This window comes from Pogona vitticeps, chromosome 4, assembly GCF_051106095.1.
Source record: "Pogona vitticeps strain Pit_001003342236 chromosome 4, PviZW2.1, whole genome shotgun sequence".
NCBI classification, from domain to species: Eukaryota; Metazoa; Chordata; class Lepidosauria; order Squamata; family Agamidae; genus Pogona; species Pogona vitticeps.
In genome coordinates, this window is record NC_135786.1 from 21,921,744 (window position 1) to 21,945,203 (window position 23,460).

Here is a 23,460-nt window from a genome sequence, read left to right on the forward strand (position 1 = left end):
TAGGAGCCTACAATGCCTTAAATTGATTGGTCCCATGATCCAAGCTAGGCACGAGTACTGAACATTCTAATTAACAAAATATAATACACAGGTTGCTGTCCTCTGAAGATGCTGGCCACAGAGACTGGCGAAACGTTAGGAAGAGCAACCTTCAGAACACGGCCAAAGAGCCCGAAAATCCCACAACAACCATTAGATCCCGGCCGTGAAAGCCTTCACGAATATATAAAATATAATACTATTCTTCAGAAGTAGGCAATAAGAAGAAATCTGGATATTTTGCTTTAAGCACACGTAGGAATGTGATATGAATTAACTCAAATATTAATTTACCCATAGATATTTTAATATTTGTGTTCATAATATAATGAGTAAAAACTGGTTGCATTCGTGTATTTTCAACTGTACAAATAGCTGTGCCCAAAGACTTCTGTGCAATTCAAAAGGTTAAACATTTCTAACATTTGTCGGTCAAACAAAGCTTATTATATGCTCTCTCACACATCATTAGAATGCATAGCTGTGCAATGAAATTGGCAGACAGCAAATTTAAAGCAGACAAAAAAACAAAGAAAAACAAATGTACTTCTTCTCACAGTTCATAACAGTGGAGGTAAGAAACCCCAGTCACTCTGTTATGGCATTCATCATCTTAAGAGTTGATGATACCTACAAATCTATATGGCTTTTTAAAAAGATGAAACCCATGCATGAAATCTAGGTCTGTCATAGGCTGTTAGGCATGACATGTGAGACCTGCGACATGTTTCACAGTAAAGTGTTTCCATTTCAGACACTCACACTACTTTTTTTTATACTACTGCTTTCCACATATTACACAGCCCTATTTCCTGGGTTGTTTTTTTCTCTTCCCAACAAGACACGCAGCCTTTTATAGCCACTGAACAACCTGGCCTCACTGGTTTTTGTTTTTTAATTAGGGTTCCCATCCTTTGGTTTTTATCCCCCCCCCCCCCCGTGCCTTAAATTTAATTTCCAATCCTGCAGATTTTGGACATCCTCTGATTCTACTGAGACCTGCTCCTGCCCCCCACCTCACCCCAAAATCCTCCCTCATGGATACAAAGGCATTATAAGCCACTATCTGAGTCTGCTTATATTTTGGCCATAATAACTTACATGACTGAGGATGAACTATTTCTGAATACCAGATGCGAGGCACAAAGAACTGGAGAGAAAGCTGCCTAAATCATGACCTGGTTAAGGGCTAATGTGGCAAAGTAGCTAACATGTTGAATCTATCTTATTTCAGGACCCAGTGAGCTATGAAACTCACTAGGTGACTTTCGGTCACTAATGCTCTCTCAGCTTGATCCAGCTTGCAGGGGAGTCGTAAATATAAAGCACAGAAAAGAGCCAAATCATTTTGCTGTAAGGTCACTGGAGAAAAAGTAGAATACAACTAGAATAAACCAGTAAAGAATCATGTGCTTCTAGAAGGCATCTGAAAGGAAATAGTATACTAGAACTGTAGAACTGAAAAGAATCCCAAGTCCAACCCTCTGCTAAAGAATGAGATTTGTAGCTAAAACATTCTGAAAGATGGGCACCTGATCTTTGGTTTTAGCAATCTAATGAAGGAGAATCTACCACTTTCCAACATAATCTATTCCACAGTCCAACAGCTCTTACAGTAAGGACGTTCTTTGTAACGTTCAGTCAAAATCTCTTATCTTCTCATTTAAAATTCATTGTTTCCGTTCTCACCTTCTGGAATAACAAAAAAATAAGCTCACTCCATCTTCCATGTGTCAGCCCTTAAAATTTTTGAAGATGGCTATAATATGCTGGATTCGATAGTAATTTGGTACAATCCAGCAAAGGCTGATTTTACATTTTTGTGTTTTGTATCTCCTTCTGTATGGTAACAACACTGAGTCCTTTATATACAATAAAACTACCGGTACTTTGTATTTTTCATCTCTTTCATTGCTATTAATATTGCGTCAAGACTTTCGGTCCCCACTTAAAATGACAATGAAAATTCCATAGTGTATTCAAACCCAAAAGGCCATGTAAGAAAGAACAGGCAGCAGAGCGCATATTTAGCCACTTTATAATCTTTTATATTAGCAAGATGTCAGATCCCCCCCATAGCTTCTTGTTATCTGAAAGCTTTTAATGGAGACATAGGCATGTTGCACCTTTTACATCTAAAAATAGCCTAGAGGAAGGAAGAAGTCAGACAGATCTATTTTGTTATCAATCTCGTGGCAAGTCTTAGCTAGAGCCTGGAGGATGAAGAAGAAAAAAGATTTACTGCACATTTTACCACCTCTGTCAGTAAAGGTGACTTTTGACTGCTTGGCAAACTCAGTATTAGTAACTCTATCCTTAGAAATGTGCAGAAGAGATATTCCCATGACTACAGACACATTTCTGCTTCTTTCTGCCCACAATTCACATTGCCAAATGGCTTCGAAAGGTAATTGGACAAACTCATGGAGGACAGATTTGTCAGTGGCTATTAAATATGGCAGCTAAATGGCCAAGTTCAAAGACAGCAAGTAATCAAGTGCCAAACTGTAACAATAAAGCCATGCCCAATCGTGTCCAAGACAGTAGACCAGATAAGAAGTAAGGAGCCTGCAGCCCTCCATATACTCCCATCAGTCTCACCCAATAGTTGGGGTCTGGGACTGGGGTTAGCCCAACAGGTTCCCCAAACCTAAACTAATTGGACTTCTGATCTGATCCTGGTGGTTGTCTTATGACAACCCAACAACATTATTATTTTATTGCCTTAATACTAAAAGCAATTCAATAAATAGGAGCACTACTTACATGCAACATGTTCACGCATTTGTACACAGCATTGCTCAACAATAATCTGTTCTATATGCAAAATGTCTGGTGAAAAGCAGTATATATGTTGTAATACAGATAATGGTTTTATCTGTGTTAACGGCTTGGTGGAGGTCACAAAAGAAGACAGAACAGATCCAAGAGAGCTGAGTTTAAAGCACCATGAGCTAAAGGCGCTTAGCCACGATGCTGATGGAGAGGCCTTAGGCCAAGTCACTACCAACCAGCCCCATTCATATAGTGGTGGTAGGATTTAATTCTCAACCACACTGCCCAGAACTGCCTGGAAAAGTGGGAGGATACAATAATAAGAAATAATCCTTAATAATGCAAAGATGCATGTCGTCATTTGCAGTTGCTAGGTGGGGAACAATGTACTGTACACATGCACCAGTCCATAAGGGGTAGCATAGGCAATCTGGATTGTCAAGAAACATTTGGAAGCCTGAAATTTAGATTATGAAAAAGAAAGATGTCACCTACCACACATGAATGCAACGGTTCTCAAAGTCTGCTGCATTAGAATCTGTGTAACTGGAGAAAGGTTATGATGGGTGTAGTGGGACATAACGATGCCAGAGAACAAAATAGCCATGATACCTGGAGAGGAAAAAGCGACAATCAGACAGGAATACTTCATACATCTACTGTATGTATATGATCTGACTAATTGTTGCTAATCACAAACTAATTCAGAAATTACCAGCAGTGCTCTGCAATAAAGGGAGTAAGAAAATAAATAAGAAAGTGATTCTGACTTGAAACTCTGATGTAGTTTTTGCATGACTCCTCTTCCATATGTAGTTTTTGCGTGACTCCTCTTCCATATGACCCTATCAGGCAGTTAAGAGCTAGCCAGGGGGCCCTTTTGAAAGAGCCATCCCTCAAGGAGGTAAGAGGGATGGCTTGTAGACAAAGGGCCTTTTTGGCAGCTGCCCCCAGACTATGGAATGCCCTCCCAACTGAAATTAGTCTGGCGCCGACATTGATGACATTTCGACGCCAGGTCAAAACCTTCCTGTTCCAGAAGACTTTTAATTGAAATAACATCAACTGTGGGTCTTGATGGCAATTTTAATTGTATTTGAATCATTTTATCTTTTATTGTATTTTAATGGAATTTTAATTGTTGTAAGCCGCCCAGAGACCTTTGGGTAGAGTGGGTGGCATATAAGTTAAATGAATGAATGAATGAATGAATGAATACATAAGTAAATAAGTAAATAAGTAAATAAGTAAATAAATACATACATAAATACATAAATACATAAATACATAAATACATAAATACATAAATAAATAAATAAATAAATAAATACATACATACATACATACATACATACATACATACATACATAAAATAATGTTGGCCATTTTAAACAAATTGTATGCAAGATTTATTGCATAACAGGTGATCTGTCAAACTAAAGACAGTCCACCAACCACATACTATGATTTGGCAGGTGGGTGCTTTTAAATTTTCAATGCAATGAGCTAGTGAGTTTAAAAATGACTGCAGAGATAGATTACTTCTTCAAGATGTGGTAGGAATATCATATGAAGATTAGCAGCTCAAGTTTTCACTGGAATGCCAGTCACCACCTGAAAATGCTCCAAGAACCTTAGTCCACAATTTAAAACCCATCATAAGGAGTACATTGATTCAAATACTCTGTACATTTTCTTTACATTCTATTATTCATCTCAAGGTAAAGGAAGAGGCCGGAATCATTTAGCACTGGCATCACTGCACACTGCATCTATGAAAGTATGCTCACCCATAACATGTGCCTAAAATCTACCCAGGGTGAATCTGGCAGGGCCCGTGGATATTAATTCAGACATGCATTTTCTTGTACAAAGAAAATGAAAGCCTTCTTGTGCAATATTATATCCAGACAAGACTAGAGACACAGAAAAGGAAGACGTGGCCTGCCTCTACAGAATCAGAACACAGACTGTGATCTGATAGTAGCTGATAGACACAGTAATTCTCAAAGTTGCCATAATCCCTTGGCTGATTTCTTTTTTAAATGCTCAGTTATATAATAACTCTATTTGTCTAATGGAATTCCTAACACTCCATCAAGTGTTTATTAAATTAGAAAATGAGCTGCAAATTCTTATTATTAATAGTTCTACAGATTTCATCTGGGACGTGACTACTCCAAAAGAGCTGGAACTGGATCCTCAGAGGTTCTTTCAGGACCGGAGAAGAGCTTTTAAATTCTAATGTCCATATTCAAATACATAAATGTTACCATCCGGTCTGGAATGCAACTGTCAAAAGAGCTGCTTTCAGTACAAGATTGCTAAGATGCAAAAGTGATTAGATTCACTGTACAGCTGTTATCAGTTGCCCCCTCAAATCTCTTAAGGAAGTATAAATGAACTACAAAAAAAGGGGGGGAAACAAGTACCCTGTCAAAAAAGGCAGATCTTGAGTTCAGATATCTGAGGTAAACTGAAGGCATATTTAGTTAAAATAAGTGCATATATGTGACAAATGGTAATGATCATGTGCCATCAAATCAATTCTGACTTATGGCAACCCTTGTGAGCATTTTCCAAGTAGAGATTACTCAGAAGTGATTGACCATTCCCTTATTCTGATGAGGCAGAGGGAATTTTTCCTAAACAGCTGCAGAAGAATGCTTCAATTCCTAAGGGCTGAAATCATCACTGTTTGACTGGAAGCTTTCAACTTTCACCCTCAAATGATTTTATTTCTATTAGATAGGTAGGGAGAGAGGGAGAGACACTAAAGTGTGTGTGTGTGTGTGTGTGTGTGTGTGTGTGTGTGTGCGTGCGTGCGTGCGTGTGTAAAAGTTAAATATGCAGATGTGTATGTATACACACACATATACATAAACTTCAAGCAGCATGGATAATCCTTATATACTAAGTAATATATTCAAATTTTGTGGTGAAAAAATTTGCATTTACTTATTCACATTAATGCATCACCCTAAAAAGATAGATGCAGATAAAATTAGTGGCAAAAACAAGGGACTCTGTCCTTTAATCCATTATACTAGACCCTGAAAAGAGGTGGGTTCTCAAGATCCACTGGCTTCTTTTACATCTCTGGGAAAAAGTTGCTGGTTGTGACTATGAGGCAGGCTTCGGTGCTTTGAAACAACCAGAGCCTCCTTTTCTTTTCTTTTCTTTTCTTCCTATCAATGTGCCCAACTTCCACCACAAAAAAAATTCTCCCTGTGAGAAAAGTCTTGGAATGCTGGATAGAGACTTCTGAGATTTAGGTTTCTAAGCCATGAAGAAACTCCCACAGCCTGACCTAGCCTCACAGGAATGTTGTTGTGACAACAACATGGGAAAGTCTAGTCACAGATATTGCCTTAAGCTTACTAGAGGAAAGGTGATATATGTATCTGGCTAATCAATTAATTGAGCATGGCACTGACTATATATGTGATATTTCAGATATCACTGAAATCCTATTGGCAGAGATGCACTGTGCATCAAGAATGACATCAGCCACTGTCATGCTGTGATCATTTTTTAAGGACACTAAAAAATTTCCTAGGGGCCTCTCTCCAGCCTTTGGGAGAGCTCCCAAAGGTTACCCCTGGCGATCCCCTTTATCTTGGAGCAGCCTTTGGGAGCCACAGAATGGGAGGCAGAATGCTTTAAAGCTAGAAAATCATTGCCACGAGGACTAGCAGCACCAGTTTTCCAGCTTGACCTAGGATGAAAAGGATCCCTCAGGATGATCAAAATCAGGGTGTGGAATCTATAAAGCTTTTTATTGCTCCAAAATGGCTGCAGCACAGCCATGGATGACATCATCATCCTCACTGCATGGTTTAAAGTTGTGCAACATGATTTCAGTCATCATTTCCTATCTCAATCGGGCTGAAGGGGTTCTAGACCATCATGGGTGCAAATAAAGCCAATTATATGTGGCTTTGTTCCTCAAGTAGTTGTGGCCCCTGTGGCTCTCCAAGTACAGCTGGACTGCAACTCCCATTAAGCCTATATTGCTAGGGTTGATAGAAATTGTGGACTTACATCTGGAAGGCCACACTTGCTCATTGCTGACTAGCAACAATGGAAATGGAAAAAGTAGTGTATTAAAAAGAAACATTAATTTAACCCTATTGCCCAATTTCCTCCCTAGAAATGAATGAATGAATGAATGAATGAATGAATAAATAAATAAATAAATAAATAAATAAATAAATAAGGCCAAGCAGTTTCCAAGAGCTTTATAAGGCCATTTCAGTTGGAATATCAAACTATGGAGAGTAAATTCCCTCATTCTCCCCCTTCTAGAGGAGGTTGAGGCTTTTGTAGAACAAATCTTAAGGGAACATAAACAGCACTACCACCATCAAAGCACGTTGTGGTGTACAATACAGAATGTTCTAGAGAGTGCAAATCTTCTCAATGTTACCAGCAACTTTCAGCTTACGCTCTTTACGGCTTACCTGAGAGAGAAATACCTTCAGCAAGTCCATATGGAAGATAAGCAAAGATAATCATCATTCCGAACTCCAGGGAGGGTGTTTTCCGTAAATCAATATGCTTCAACACGTCAATATCGAATGGTTAAGAAAAACCACAAGAAAAGCGAGAGGAACATAAATTAACCTATCTAGAAAAGTGGTATTATCCATTGTCACTGGAACAAGACTGGAGAGTTTAGAAATGCCAGGCTAAATATCCTGCCTGTGATCCATGAGCCGTGAGCAGCTGTGCCCTTTAAGTGCATTAATTATTTTCTTCATAGTACAGAGGAGCCTTCCCCAGCATGGTACATTAGAGATGTTTTGTAATAACCTCCTTAGTTAGGCATGGCTCTTGGCCAAGGATGATAGCGTTATAAGGTTTTATGTTGAGGAAAGTTGTAATACAGTCTTTTCACATGGAACAATAGGCACTGCTATGTAATGATGCTCTGTGTTACATTACGCAACAATTTAAAAAGATATAAAGAGTAAGACAGGTTTATTCTGCATACAAGCCCAATAATTATTCTTGCAAAATTAACCCCAATGTTATAAAAATCTTAGCTTTACCAATAGTACTTCCCTTAGAGTCACATTAGAAAACGGCTTAGACAGTAGTCTTGTGCAGAGTTAGGCTGCTTAAACCATACCAACTTCAATTTGGTTTAGCTATCTTGCATTTGTGATATGCTGAAAGATAGTTATCTATGATCACCTTTGAAAAGGCAACTATAAGCAATTATGGTCCTCCTCATAGTCCTTCACCCCACACTATGCTGGCTACGATTGGCAGGGTTGCTATACCGCTGTTCTAAGGGCAGCTTGCTAAAAGTGTCAAGACTGCAGATTCTCTAAAGAGGTATTTCCCAACCCATTCTAGAGAGTGAGACAGAAGGCACAAGAATTGGGAATATCCCCTATTATAAATCTAGTCCTTGCTGGTCTTAAAACATGTCTTCAAAATGCCTTAGTACAATGAAGACTGAGTTGTCACTTCTGTGACGCACATAGATTTTTCTTTCTTTCTTTCTTTCTTTGGCTTGTTGGTGAGCTACTTAATAAGCTCAAACTAAGAGACCAAGCAAATGACTAAAAACACTTGCAAAGAGACATGCAGTGACAGAAATCTGTGCATCTATTTTTATAAACTATCATAAATCTGTCCCTCAATTCTCATACAGCACATTCAAAACTAAGAATGTGCAACTTATGCACTGCCTTCAAGAAATCTGGCTAGTCTTATCAAAACTCTTTGGGGCTCTCCTTCAAAGATGTTGTTTTGCCTGAGGAGGAACTTCCTGAATTTATTTCAGTTTACATTTTGCTTTATGTGATAGCTCTGGGGAAAAATCTATTTAAGGTATACATTACGTGTGACTTTCCCTATCCCAATTCTAAACCCTTGGGAAATTTAACATTTCCTTTCCATGAATATTTAGGCACATATGAGACCCATGCGTCTATAATGTGAAAAATGGTCCCATAGATCATTCTATCCAACCCTAGTTTTGAAGAAGTCACCTGAATGCTTTTTCAAATTATCCCATTAAATTCTAAGCATATGATAGGATTCATAATCATTTCCTAAAATTCAATCGAAACAATTTCCTTCTGGATTTAAACCCACTGCTTCTTGCTTACATCCCCAATACACGGGATTACAGTATTCTCCCTCATAAGAACTTCTGAAACATCTGAGAGAAGTATTTGACTTCTGGTAATATAAATGCCTTAAAAAAAGAGAAGAAAATCAGCTTTGATATTTCTCACACAAATCCCAGTCACAAACCTGATTGTGGTAACATATTTCTCAGGAAAAAAGGGAGTGCAACCATGAAATAAAGAATAAACATTAAAGAACTACGAATGTTGAATTCAGTAAAAAGAATTTAACCCTTAGGAATTAACCTCTCCCATAGCAATGTAGAGGCCATATGTCAGAGGTGGGCAATCTCCAGAGGTGCTACGGCTGCATACATTCCTCACTGGACCTTGGAGAGCTTATAAATTAAAAGAGGAAAGAAACGTGAAAGAGCCATCTTTGTCAAAATTTGGGGTGTGAGAGATGGTTCTCAGACAAGTCAGTCTTTCAGGATGACAGCAAAGAGACTCACAGAGACAGTAGGTTTTTTTACCAGCAATAATGTCCTGACAATCTTGTGCCCACTAGTGGCTTTTGTTTTGTTTTCAGCTTTAAATTAGTGGGGGGAGGTGCTCGGACTGGTTAGACATCACCAGGGTTTGGAATACCTGGCTGTGGAGCCAGAGGTTGGGAGTTCAATTCCCCACTGTTCCTCCTGGAAGAAAAGTCAACCAGCTTAGCCTTCAGCAAACTGCACAGTCCCCAGAGCACATCTCCAAGAAGCAAATGGCAAACCACATCTGAGTATGCTAGACCTAGAAAAATCCTAAGAAGGGTTGCCATAAGATGTAATTCAATTGGCAGCACACGATTATTTTTATTAGAGGTACTGGGGTCCTCAAACCATTGCAGATATGCTCCATAGGGGGAACAAGCAGACATTTTGACCCCAAAAATTAGGCATGTCAGAGATGCTAGAGGAGTAGGAGGGTTATAGTCCGGTCTCTGGAGATGAGTAACATTTGTTCAGAATGTAGGTAAAACGCTTTATTTTACAGTATTAGCCCTCGACTGAAGAAAGTCGTGCAACAGCTGTCTTTGGCTCCCGTTTTGATTTCTTTTAGAACCCTGGTACTAAACCCATGCTGCCAGACTTAACCCATTAGTGTACATTGACAGAGACCAAGAAGAAGAAGCAACAGTTAGAACTGGATATAGAACAACTGATTGGTTCAAAATTGGGAAAGGAGTACGACAAGGATGTATATTGTCTCCATGCTTATTTAACTTATATGCAGAATACCTCATGAGAAAGGCTGGACTGCAGGAATCCCAAACCAGAATTAAGATTGCCAGAAGAAATATCACCAACCTCCAATATGCAGATGATACCACTCTGATGGCAGAAAGTGAGGAGGAATTAAAGAACCTTGTAATGAGGGTGAAAGAGGAGAGTGCAAAAACGGTCTGAAGCTCAACATCAAAAATTCTAAGGCCTTCCCTTCCAGTTAATTCCTGTCCTCTTTCCTTTTTTCTCTCTTTATTTGATTTATTTTGTATTTTTTCCATTGCAAAATCATTTAATTAATTAATTGTTATAAATTTTTCTTGAACTTGTTATGTTTTATGTTGTAAGCCGCCTAGAGTGGTCGAAATGACTAGATAGGTGGGGTATAAATACAATAAATAATAATAATAATAATCAGGAACTCACAGCAGAACAAGATAACACAATAGCTTTGGGCATACTACTGATGTTACATGACAAAATGTACAGTGGCAAAGGATGGGAAATGCAATCAGTGCATCTCTAATTACAGCTCTAGTGGTTGGTCTCTTCAAATCCTTACTAGTGAAAGCTAGCTGAGTAAGTCAGAAAGGGAGTTTGACATAAATTCATACTGAATAAGCATCAGACTCAGCCAGTTAGATATATTTCTGGTAAGGGATGTTAGTTTCAGCATTCAACTCTAAAGCCTGCAGGTTACAAAAAAAAATCTAATTTGTTTACTGGATGCTTTATACATAGGAAAATCAGAGCATATGCTTACAAAGGACCCATTATTGAAAATGGAATTAATGTATTAAGACTACAAGCAAACTAGCCTGCATTATAATCCTTCATTAACATGTACGATGGGCTATTATACAGTAAGCTAGACCTTAATTAGAGGAATGAATGCATGCAACAATTTTATGCAAAGCTTAAATTGCTGCCTGCTTGTGTTGCTGCTATTAAAAAAACCAAATCAAGGAGAGGAAACAGAATGTGAACCCGAGGGCTTTATGTTTTAAAAGGATGATCTCCCTAAAAGCCTGCTTGCTTATGCATTTGCACCATTTTCTTTAAAAGCAAAGGATATTAATGCAGAAATAAGGCCAGTCAGAGTCCCCAGTGCTGCAGACCCGAAGAACATCTTCAGAAAATAACCCAGCGCCTGTAGAAAGGTTTGCCATCCACTTACATCTGATGTATGTTCTCTTGTCAAACCTTCTGCTGTGCTGGGAACAATTTTAAAAAGAAAGACAGCCGACAATGTTACACATTTGAATCATAAGACCTGCAAGCAATACTTTTTTTAAAAAAAAAACCCTCAAAACCCTACATTTCTTTGTTGAAATTCCTCTTAAAATGCTTCTCCTGTGATATAACAAGCAGAATGTCAGAAGACATTAAATCAAGTGCTGGTGCAATTCCCCAAGGGGAAAGACAGCTCTGCTGAAAATAAGGAAATCTAGTCTTCCTTATGTGATGCTCTAAGTCATGGCACAAAAGAAACCAGGATGTTGCCTCCTGCAGAACAAGAAATACAGTCCTTCTAAGAGCTAAAAAGATATATAACTTTTAATAATGAACACAACGGAGGGGGTCACAAAGTTGCAATATATCTTGTCTTACCAGGGAGGATAATTACAGAAAAACAAAGTACTTCTTTTTCTTATCAAGACACACAACAACATAGAAGGCATTTCTCTTGTGGCATTTTTCTTGTGCAAGAAAGAAAAGAATGGAAAGCTGAATCAGGACCCTAGGACGAATAAAAACTGGGAGAGGGATCCCTGGAAATTTTGATAAAGATTTAAACCCTATTTGTTAGGACATTTGGAGAGCATCTATGCAGTGATTCTTCTTGTGTATGTGATATCCTAATTTTGTGGATCCAGTTAATCAGTGGAACTTATATCGTTCAAGTACATGAGTCAGGAAGAGAGTGTCAGACAATTCCCTTTAAAGGAGGAAATCACATTCTGTTATAGTAATCAAGTAAAAAGAATTTATATGATGTGTTTTACAGATAGGCACAAACCTAGGTTTGAAGGTTCACGTTGGTTCATATCACAGATGCTGCATTTTCCCTTCCCCTGCCTCCCTGGCCAATGACCCCCTCACCAGCTGGCACATGGTTCTCTCCTCCTCCTTTTCAGCTGTTCACCCAGTCCCCAGGAGGAGCATGGGTTTCCCTGTACTGGACCCCTTGTCTGAGTGGGCAATCAGCCAAGGGGATGAGACAGGGAAGCCGGTGCTTCCATCGTAGACTGGTCAAACAGCCGAAGAGGAGGAGGAGAGGAACGCACACTGACCAGTGAGTGTGGATCTAGCCAGGGAGTCGGGGAAGTTGTGCCGTGCATATGAACTGGCACAAACCTATGAAGTGAGGTTTGTGCCCATCTCTAGTGTGTTATGCAACTGGGACTCACACAAAAGAAAATATTTTTTTGCCTCTTCCATTGCATCTTCAGCCTGCTACATACTGGGATGAATTTCCTTGCACTTTGAGGAAAAAAGTAATTTCTTAGGTTGGAACTTGAAGAGATCAAAGTACCATCTAGACAGAATTCTCGGGATCAGCTTCTTTGGACCAATGACAAGAGCTCCATTATGTAGTGGTTAACTGCAGTACTACTGTCAAGCCTTTGCTCACAATCTAAATTCAATCCTGATGGAATGAGGTAGCCAGCTCAAGGCTGACTCAGTCTTCCATCCTTCCAAGGATGGATAAAATTATGTTGTTAGTACAGTTATGTCGTAAACCTCCCAGAGAGTGCTTTATGCACTATGGGGTGGCATATAAGTCAGAACAATAACATGGACAAGATGCTCAATCTGCCTGCCTTGTTCCATGTAGGTGCAGTTCTTCCCTATCTTGGTTGATAAGATCCACCAGAAACCAATTAGCTGGTGCATTTACGAGGCGATACCTGTTGCTCTGAAACATGCAGAGGTGTGCCCTCTGCTGAAGAGAAGCCACCCTGAATAAAATTAGAATTATTATTGTTATTGTTGTATGCTAATGTTTTTATTTTTTTAAATTATTTTGATATTCTGTAAGCCGCCCAGAGTGGTAGAATATACCAGATGGGCGTGATACAAACAAACAAACAAACAAACAAACAAACAAACAAACAAACAAACAAACAAACAAACAAAGAAAGAAAGAAAGAAAGAAAGAAAGAAAGAAAGAAAGAAAGAAAGAAAGAAAGAAAGAAAGAAAGAAAGAAAGAAAGAAAGAAAGAAAGAAAGAAAGAAAGAAAGAAAGAAAGAAAGAAAGAAAGAAAGAAAGAACTAAATTCTGCTGCAAATATGCCTTTTGGAGGCAGGTTCACTAAACAGCTTCAGAAAGCTTTTGGAGGAAACAAGTTACCTCTATACCCATTTGGGCCCAGACTAACTTTTAAGACTGAGACAGTTTTACTTTTCCTATAAATGCCTTTCCCTAGGATGAAGATAGGAAAAATGCTACTCTGTTAATCCTCTTGGACCTTCATGAAACCATTGTCTAGCAATGTAAATCTTTGCTTACTTCTTGCAAAAAAGTTAAAATGTCTTCTCTTGAGAGGACAGAATTAGAAGAGGTAGCATATTTTTGGCATGCTTCTACCTTTTATACAAAGAATATGTATTTATGCAAAGAACATAATTGTCTTTTGCTTAGGAAATCCTGTTATTTTGTCAAAATACAGTACATTTATGCAAAATACAAATTTTAGCACACACAAAACCAGACTTTTTAAAACAAAAAAGGGGAGGTTGATCATGATTATGATTCAAAAGGAGTGAAAAGATTTACAGTGGTTGACTATATTTGTTCAAAAGGTTGTCCTGATGTGATGAGACACTCTTTTTCATTACAGACCAGAAAATTACTGAGTGTTCATTACACCCTGAACATTAACAACTGTATCTTACCAAACCTGTTAAAAAATGGGAGCAGCAGGCACAGTGTTATGGTGCGCGCACACACCCCACCTGCAGAGCTGATTACACAGAGTGGTACACTGTGGTACTTCTCTTCATATGCAAAGTTATAAATCTTAAGTGCCACAGAGTTCTGCTTTTTCCCCACATTGTTAGCATCTACTGAAAACTGCAGGCAAAGTCATGAGGGCTTCTGGATGCCTCGACTGGTTCCCAGGTCCAGGAACTGGGAAAGCAACTGTTCTGGATTAGGCTGAGCTCCTCAAAGGAACAGGTCCATCAGTAGACAACTGGAGCAGCAAATTATGTACAATTTTCCCATTCTCATCCTGATATGTAAGGTGTGAAGCCAGCTGGATACAGCTTTGCCAAATAGCAGCAAGTTTTTTAAATTTGGGTGGTTTTTTTCCTATTTAAATGCACTTACTTTGTTAAGACAATTGAGACAGCATCATTGAGAATGCTTTCCCCGAAGACCAACATGTTAAGCACAGGATCCACATTAAGGGCATTAAAGATAGCAATAGTAGCGACTGGATCAACAGCGGAGATCAGCGAACCAAAGGCAAAGCTTTAAAAAAACAAAAATGAAGTATTAGTTTTGGGGGGGGTCACTAGTTCATCTGCTGTAGGCATCCTTCAGTCTCGAAAGACTATGGTAGCATGCTCTGTATGGAGGACTTGGAACAGCGTCTAGTGTGGCTGAGGAGGCCAATTCGAGAGTTACAATCTCTTCCACACTGAAGACAAACACTAGGATTGCCATAAATTGGAAGCAACCTGATGACACATTATAGTGGTGCCTCGCTTGACAATTACCTTGTTAGACAAGAAATCGCTTGACGATTAGTTTTTTGCGATCGCTAAACAATGATTCAATGGGGTTTTTCAGTTACCTGCTTCATGAACCGATTTTTCACTTAATGACAATCAAAAACAGCTGATTTTTGCGTTTCAAAATGGCCGCCCGCTGTGCAAAATGGCTCCCCACTGTGCTTTAGGATGGATTCCTCGCATTACAGGCACCAGAAAATGGCCGCCCTATGGAGGATCTTCGCTGGACACTGAGGTATTTCGCCCACTGGAACGCATTGAACCAGTTTTCATTGTATTTCAATGGGCTTTTTCGTTTCGCTTGACGAGGATTTCGCTTAACAGCGATTTGAATGGAACGAATTATCCTCGTCAAGCAAGGCACCACTGTACAACAACTCTCTCTGAACTTCACAGGGTCACCGTAAGTTTGAAACAATACCATGTTGTTTTTCAGCAACATAAAAACGACTTCTACAATAAGATCATCAAGCTATAACATATTTTGAACTAAAATGGTCACCACATATGGCTTTCTTTAAACAAAAAGAATTTTAACAATAATTTTTTTAAAAAATCTAAATCTAGTTTACTTTTTAAAATGTATTTTCAATCTTAGTTTGAAAACCAATACTTTTTAAAATCCCCTTTGTTGGAAACTGTCTTATATAAAAGATAGGCAATTACACAATTATATCAAAAGCTTACCTATCAGTCATGTTTAATTTATAAATTACATCAGCCTAGAAAAAAAGAATAAAGAAAAAAACATTTTTAGACAATTATTATTATCTCACTGAAAATTATTATTATTTCACTAGACTGACACATACCTGAGAGGGTCTCATTCTCTGGAACAAGATTTGGTCTTTCTGAGGTCCTAATCTGACCAGACACCCTTTCCCGTCACCCTTGTTTCCTATTCTGTCATCTTCTATGTGAGTCACTCTTCCTATGCATTACAAAACCCTCTTTCTAAGGATCAGTTACTGACAGTAAATGTTTCAGGCTAAAATATGCTGCCATCTTTGATCCTACCCTTTTGCCTTTGGTACCGTTCACCACAGGAACATCAGTTCCACAAGCATCACTGAAATTGACTTCAGCCATGGGACTGAAAAAGGCTCCCCACTTTTGTTATAGAGGCCAGTATATTCTAGTATGAAAAATTGTAACATTTCCAAATCATAACACATATGTCATAAGTAACACAGTATACCAACCAAGGATATAAAAATGTGTCTATGACGATTAAAGAAACTGAATGTGAACAGTTTTCGAAGACATAGTCATGTTCGTCAGATTCAGCATTTGTAGCCACAAAAGAAAAAGAAAGAAATCCCACAAATAAACTAAATGTATTTGATATAATCATAGAATGATATAATAATGGAGATGGAAAGGGCCTATAAAGCCATCAGTGATTATTTTCAAATCTTCTCTTGAGTTACCTTGAAAAACACAGTTGAAAAGTCTTAGGCATAGATACCATAACTGAATTAATTAACTGACCTTTTTTTAACCTCTCCTTTCCAATAAAGAAGTCCTGACAGTACCATATTACACATAATTAAAATAATTAATATTTAATGAATTGAAAGCATACTTAAACACAACTCCGCAATAAAAAAGAACAGCAGCAGCTTATGTCAGTGAAATGAATTTGAATCCATTCCTACTAGTGATTAATATAAGAAATGTGGGCCAATGATATGGACTCATGCTACCATGTTTCCTCAAAAATAAGACAGGGTCTTAGATTAATTTTTGCTCCAGAAAACACATTAGGGCTTATTTTCAGGGGAAGTTTTATTTTACAGTCATGTCATTTTCTGGTTGCTGCACAATGGTGGAGGGTGGGGTTTCACTTGACTAGGGCTTATTTTTGGGGTAGGCCTTATATTACGAACATCCTGAAAAATCATACTAGGGCTTATTTTCAGGTTAGGTCTTATTTTCGGGGGAACAGGGTAATGCATAAAAATACTTGAAAGAAACGATACCTGAAAATTTATCTGGAGAAAACTTCCATAACCAGGGCACAATCACAGAAAGGGAGTTTCTGCAATTATCACTAATATTAGTTTCTGATAATGGGGATATCTGGAGGAGAGCTTTCAGTGACAGATCTTAAGTTTTAGACAAGTCTAGATGAGACAGCCAGTTTTAGCAATAACACATTTTCATCTGGGACTTTCCTTATCCATTCTGTGAACTATTTTTTACTACTGTATTGCACAAATCCCTCTAACATGGCTTTCTTCAGTCAACTCACAAACCAATTAATCAACAACAAAAGCAAATTCTGATGCTCTATGCAAAACAGACACAGCAGTCAAAATACGATACTAGATCACTAGTGCAAACCATGTGGTCAAAATTAAATTCAAGACATTCCTGGATTCTCAGGATGTTAAATAGTACTGTTGCAATTTTACCACATTATAGAGAAGTGTTATTTTATTACAATGATTGATCTTAACAAAGGTTTAAAATAGAATTTAATTGTAATTGCATTGTGCATGTTATTCTGAATGCCTGAATGGCACAAAGGGGATTATGGCATTTTATAAATTGAGTTAGCTGGCATCCAAATAACACAGTGAGAGCTTAATTTGAAAAACAGGCCTTTGAAAACTTCCTCATACCAGAGCTCTGAGCACTTGTTTGTAAAACCTACTTCTAGGCACAATGACCCCCTGGGACACTATAATCTAAGGCATGGTTGACTTAACCTTCGAGTTATGGGCAGGTTCAGTCTCTACTGTAGCATAATTAATTACCTGGGACTTTCCCAGTATAAACTGTCTGCCTTTATTCTCTGCACTCTGAGATTTATTAAAATTCTCCGTAGCTCAGAATTTAGTAGCTGCATCTATATCACAAGTATTGGAAACAGTTACTATTAGATTCTCATGTAAAATGCCTGCAACTTGGCCAGCATGAAAAGCAGACTGTCAAGGCAGTACAAAAGCCACAAGGGACAAAATATTGAGAATGCGTGCAAGATTCAGCTTCAGAATGTGCCTTCTCAATGCTCACAGAAAAGAGAGGATGCTATCGACCTGATACATGTAAGATCTTAAGGTAAAGATAAAAGGTTCCCCTTGACAATTTGCCCAGTCGTGTCTGACTCTAGGGGGCGGTGCTCATCCCCATTTCCAAGCCATCGAGCCAGAGTTTGTCCCGAGACAGTTTCCATGGTCACGTGGCCAGCGCGAGTAGACACAGGAAGCCGTTACTTTCCGACTGTAGTGGTACCTATTTATCTATTCGTATTTTTACATGCTTTTGAATTTTACATGCAGGCGTTGGGATGAGCAACGGGAGCTCACTCAGCCATGTGGATTCGAACTGCTGATCTTTCAACCTTGCAGCCCTGAGGATTTTGCGGTTTAACCCGGAGCACCACCACGTCTGGAGTGCAATAGTTTTTTTTTGGGGGGGGGGGTGCAAGGGAAAACAGCCAAATATAGTACAGGAAAATATATTTTTAATTTTAAAAAAACTTTCTAAGACTTCCACAATATGGATATTCTTCTTCTTTTTTCCTCCTCTAGTTGGGTGAAGGTCTCTTGTTTTGAATCTCTCATGTCCTTCAAGTTGACCTTGTCTTTAAAGTGGAATCACCCAACACATGTCATGATAGGATGCACCACTCACTCCAGTAGCAAATATTAATTTTTGAGGTTCTGACATTACATTTGCCCTTGTTGGCAAGTGGTGGCCAAAGCATCAAGAAATGTATCTTTAGAAAAATATCAAACAGATGTTGAAACAAACCAAGCACTGAAAAAAAAACATGAAACCAGCAACTGAAGCTGACAGATACAGTCGTCCCATCTGTTAATCTAGGTTTTCCAATACTACAGAAACTTGTGCCTTCCATCTCTCCTTTCCACAAGCTTGATAAAGAACCTAACACGCCAGTCCTAAACATCATACCTAAACCTTTGATTGGCAGAAGCTCTCACCTGACCCAGAAAGTAAATTCCTCCACCGACAATGAAAGCTGAAATCGCTGTCCCAATTACGGAAAACAGGGTGATGGAGCCTATGTTCTGAAAAAAATTCCCCTGAAAACAAAGGAGATGGGGAAAACAAACATTAAATTCTGACATAATTTAATGTGAAACAATTTAATTTGAGAGAGCTCATCTGGGAGCCCAGCCATAAAACTCATCATTGTTGGCCTCTGAACACAGGAAGAAATATCAAAGTAAAGCAGATTGGAGCAGTATGGAATGTACTTGTCTGCCAAGGAGTGAACATAGGTAAGATCATTTATCTGTAGGATGAACAGGACTTTTAAATCTAAGGACACCGATTTCCTGGCAGGTGAAGGTCTAGCCATCTCCCCTTGTCAGCAATTAATTAAACTGCTGAACACTGTAAGTCTCAACTAACAGAGATTCACTGAATCAAAGGGATAAATACAAGTTTTGATTTACTATGTTCCACTATTCATAGGGTGGAACCCTATTGCTTGCAAACACCAACCTAAGAGCAATGGTGCATTGTAACAGCAAAATGGAACTCTAGGGAGTGTTAGAAACAGTTTTGTAGTTTTCAATTAATTTAAATTAATTATTTCTGGTGCCCAGATCTAGTTTACACCAGCATAACTATGCCAACAAGATTTTGCTCATTCTCTTTTAAACTGATAGTTATTCTTTCTCAATATGCAAAAGATGAATATTATTATATTATATTATATTATATTATATTATATTTTATACTATACTATACTATACTATACTATACTATACTATACTATACTATATTATATTATATTATATTATATTATATTATATTATATTATATTATATTATATTATATTATATTATATGAGACTCCTTTTTTCCAAAGGTTTCCCAGAGTTCAAACCTCAAGATGTTATATTAGCCTTTCTGTTTTTTTCTGTATTTTAGTATTCAGGATTAGGCTGTGATTTAAGGGCAACATTGGAATACTTATTAATATTTTAATTCAATTGGGAGTTTTGGTGCTTTGTCCCGAGTTACATTCTTAATAACCTTTTTTTCTCCTTTGAATTGCAAATAAAGAAGTATGGCAAATCGGTGACTTCTCCGTATACAGCAGATATATTAGGTAACTGCAGCAGGATTTCAGAAAGCAAAATGCCTTCATCAATGTTTCCCTCTACAGTTTAATTACTTCATAGGCTAAGTCTTTCACTCTGAGATTTGTGAATGAACATGGACTGGGAGATAGTATATTGGATCTGGGAAACCTCAAATCTCAGCTGAACAATCAAGTAAGGCCAGCTGTAATATTCTTAACAGCAATTATGACTGGTTCAAGTCTCCAGTATTCCTTGATCTGCTGCTACACTTCTTTAATGGATGTGCTGGTACCCTATGGTGGCATGGACTGACCAACTGGCATTTAGTTGGCATTTAGGAATAGCCAAGCCTTCCATGAAAAGAGCCAGGCAGAACCAGATACCTCTCTGGTTCCTTGCAGCTCTGTGATCAAATCTTCAAATAATCTGTCACAAGCCACATTAGGTGACAGCAACATCAAGTGACTATTCTCTAAAACTGATCTGGTGGGTTGTGGGACCCTCCAGGTCATAGGTAGCTCAAGGACAGAAGGAGAGTTAATATCAGTGAAAACTGCCTTTTACTTCTGCTGGGAGCAGTGTCCATCAGTGACAATTCAGAGCCAGGCTGAATCAAACTGAGCCCTTGATTGAGCCCTTCTTCTAAGACGACCCAACGTTCTTTCATGAAATTACAGCATTAGAGCATGACATGAGTACACTAACCTGCAGTTGCAATAATATAAAACTGGGTGGCATATTCCTGAATGACTTCTACTTATTTCACATCAACTGGCATTAGAGCATTTCCCTACCCCTATACAGCTATGAAATATCTGTAATACTTCACCTTATGCAATGAATAACCAGATTCAAATATGATCGGTGGAAGTAAAAGAAGAAAAAACATATTGGGACGAAACATCTCTTCTTCCTGCAAAACGTAGCAAACAAAAAGATAAAAGGATTATGAAAAGTGTGAACAGAGGGAATACCACCACATCTGGAACAAACAAACAGTACTAAATCTAGCCTCTTTAAAGTGTCTGTCACTCTGCTGGTATATTTTAAGAAGCAAAAATACTAGCAAATGAAATTTATATTAATCCGCCTCATTTCCCACCACAAATAAAGAGGATTTCAAGATAGAAACATCCTTGGGATTAAATTGTTTTCCACCCAATGGCTAAAAAAGGAAGCACTATCTGCACTGCCATATCCAAACAACCAGCATGGAAAACAAACTGTCGTGCCAACAAAACAACTCACTATAGCAATATTTCCTAGTCATGTTTCCCAACGACGAGTAGGACAATTTTTATATGAAATCACAGTTTCATTGTACTTGATTTTGACCATTCCACGTTCATGAAAGGTCTGTAGCATTCAGGGGTTGCTGCCCATCTGTGGAACTCCTTACAGGCCACACTACATGAAGAACATGACAGTCAAATTGCTGGAGAGGGATAAATTTGGGTAAATGCATTGGTGTGGCTCCTCGTAAGCTGCATTGGCTCTCCATGGAATGCAAGCCTTTTCTGAAGTGGTTCCCTAAATTATACAATTATAATCAGTTGGGGATACAGTTAGGGTTTTACCTTATGCGTACTTATATGTGTGAACTGTAATGAGGTATAAAGCAAGATGTCTTGCTGCTTGGTCTGAAATTGAAGATATCCCTTTCTCTGGCAAGTTACTAAAGACAGATTGGCCAATTCCCTGAAATATCTGGTGCACAAAGAATAGTTCTATACTGAAATCTTTGAAGGCTACCGAAGCCAGTCAGGAGGATGAGAAACCTCCAGGAAAAAGCTGCTTCCCTTTTGTTGCCCCGACCTCTCACCCTCAGGTCTATGAAGCACACAGTTCACAGTGGTGTAGTCCCTGTCAATGAGTACAGGCGTAATCATTCTAAGGAAGCATGGCTCTAAGGCTGCAATCTTATGCCCGTTTATCTAGGTGAAAGTCCTCTGAAGTCAATCAGGTTTATTTCTCAATACCGGTATGTATCTGTAGGATGTATAGTAAAGGAACAGAATGAAGAAATTAGAATAACTGGCAGAGCCCCGTTAAGAGACCAACATTAGGAAATGCTCACTACATCTTCAGAGACCATGTCCTACCCTTTCCCTTCTCCATTATCACTTCTGTTGTTCTGAACACATACAAAGCAAGGAGTCTGAACTCTACTATTTAAAGTGGTTCTTTATGTTAACTGGAAATTGACTTTTCAGGGTTCCTGTTGTTGAAGGAGTGAGAACTAGTGGAAGAAGCATCAATAATTTAAGATATGTAGATAATATAATACTGGCAGAAAGCAGTGATGTCTTGAAATGTCTGCTGATGAAGGTGAAAGAAGATGCAAAAACAACTGCAGCTAAACATTGGGTGTGTTGTGTGCCATCAAATCGGCAACAATTTATAGGCACTGTAACAGGACTTTCAAGGTAAGTGAAATATTTAGGGAGTGATTTTACCAGTCCTGCCCCTTCTGTCAGATCCAACAGGTTTCCTGAGTCCTAGTTCAGCACTCTAACCAGTACACATCACTGGATATCAGCTGAATATTAAGACAACAAAATCATGACTACAGAAGAAGAATTACATAACTTTAATCTCGAGAATAAAAAATTGAACATCTTAAAAATTTCTATACCTTGGATCAGCTATCAATTCAAATGGAGGCTGAAGCCAAATAAAAAGAAGATTGAGATTTAAAAGGGAAGCTATAAACTTGAAAACATGACCATACAAAGTTGTGCCACTGGAGACTAAAGCAAAGACTGTCAACATGACCATATTCCTAGTTACTGCATATGGATATGAAAGCTTTATAGTGAAGAAACCAGACAGGAAAAAAGTCAATTCATTTAAAATATGGTGCTGAAGGACAGTTTTATGGATACTACAGACCGCTAGTATGCATAAAGATAAACAAGTGGGTCCCAGATCAAATCAAGTCTGAACTCTCCCTAGAAACAAAAAGTGGTGCTGTTGCACTTTGGGCACATCATGAGAATATAAGACTTGATACAAAAGACAATAAGGCTAGGAAAAGTTGAAGACAGCAAGAAAAAACAAAGACCAAATACAAGATGGATTGATTCAATAAATGAAGCCATGGCCTCAAGTTGCAAGAGCTAGGCAGTGCTGTCAATGACAGGAGTTTCTGGAGGTAACTCATTCATTAGGCACGCAGCAACAAAAAACACTCATCTGTAGATGAAGGAAGCTTTTCTGTTCAGGGTCCTTGTTGTTCAGGGTGAGGAAATCAGAGACAGAAAGGGGCAAGCCTGGAACAATCCCTTAAACACATGGTATTGCTTAGTATTAGTTAGCCTAAATACATCAGTGGTAGTCAGAACAATGTCAAGATTGAAGTGCTATGCATGAAGAACTTCTGTTAGCACATCATGCAATGGTCACAATGAGAACTGTGCAACCAACTGAGTGATCAAGTTACCCAATTCCCTGCTGCCTCACCTGGCAAATTTTCATAGGATTC

At 38.4% G+C, this 23,460-nt stretch overlaps 1 protein-coding gene across 2 annotated transcripts in view; it reads right to left on the minus strand.

The window, feature by feature from the left end:
• Nucleotides 1–23,460, minus strand: part of SLC9A8 (solute carrier family 9 member A8) — a 74,344-nt gene that overhangs the window by 17,245 nt on the left and 33,639 nt on the right. For both annotated transcript variants that reach the window (XM_072996863.2, XM_072996864.2), the window contains exons 5-11: nt 20,806–20,889; nt 18,865–18,966; nt 15,599–15,633; nt 14,505–14,648; nt 11,244–11,382; nt 7,278–7,383; nt 3,310–3,426 (exon numbers count right to left, since the gene is read on the minus strand). In XM_072996863.2, coding sequence (XP_072852964.2) covers nt 3,310–3,426; nt 7,278–7,383; nt 11,244–11,382; nt 14,505–14,648; nt 15,599–15,633; nt 18,865–18,966; nt 20,806–20,889 — 727 coding nt within the window. The remainder of the gene's footprint in view (nt 1–3,309; nt 3,427–7,277; nt 7,384–11,243; nt 11,383–14,504; nt 14,649–15,598; nt 15,634–18,864; nt 18,967–20,805; nt 20,890–23,460) is intronic.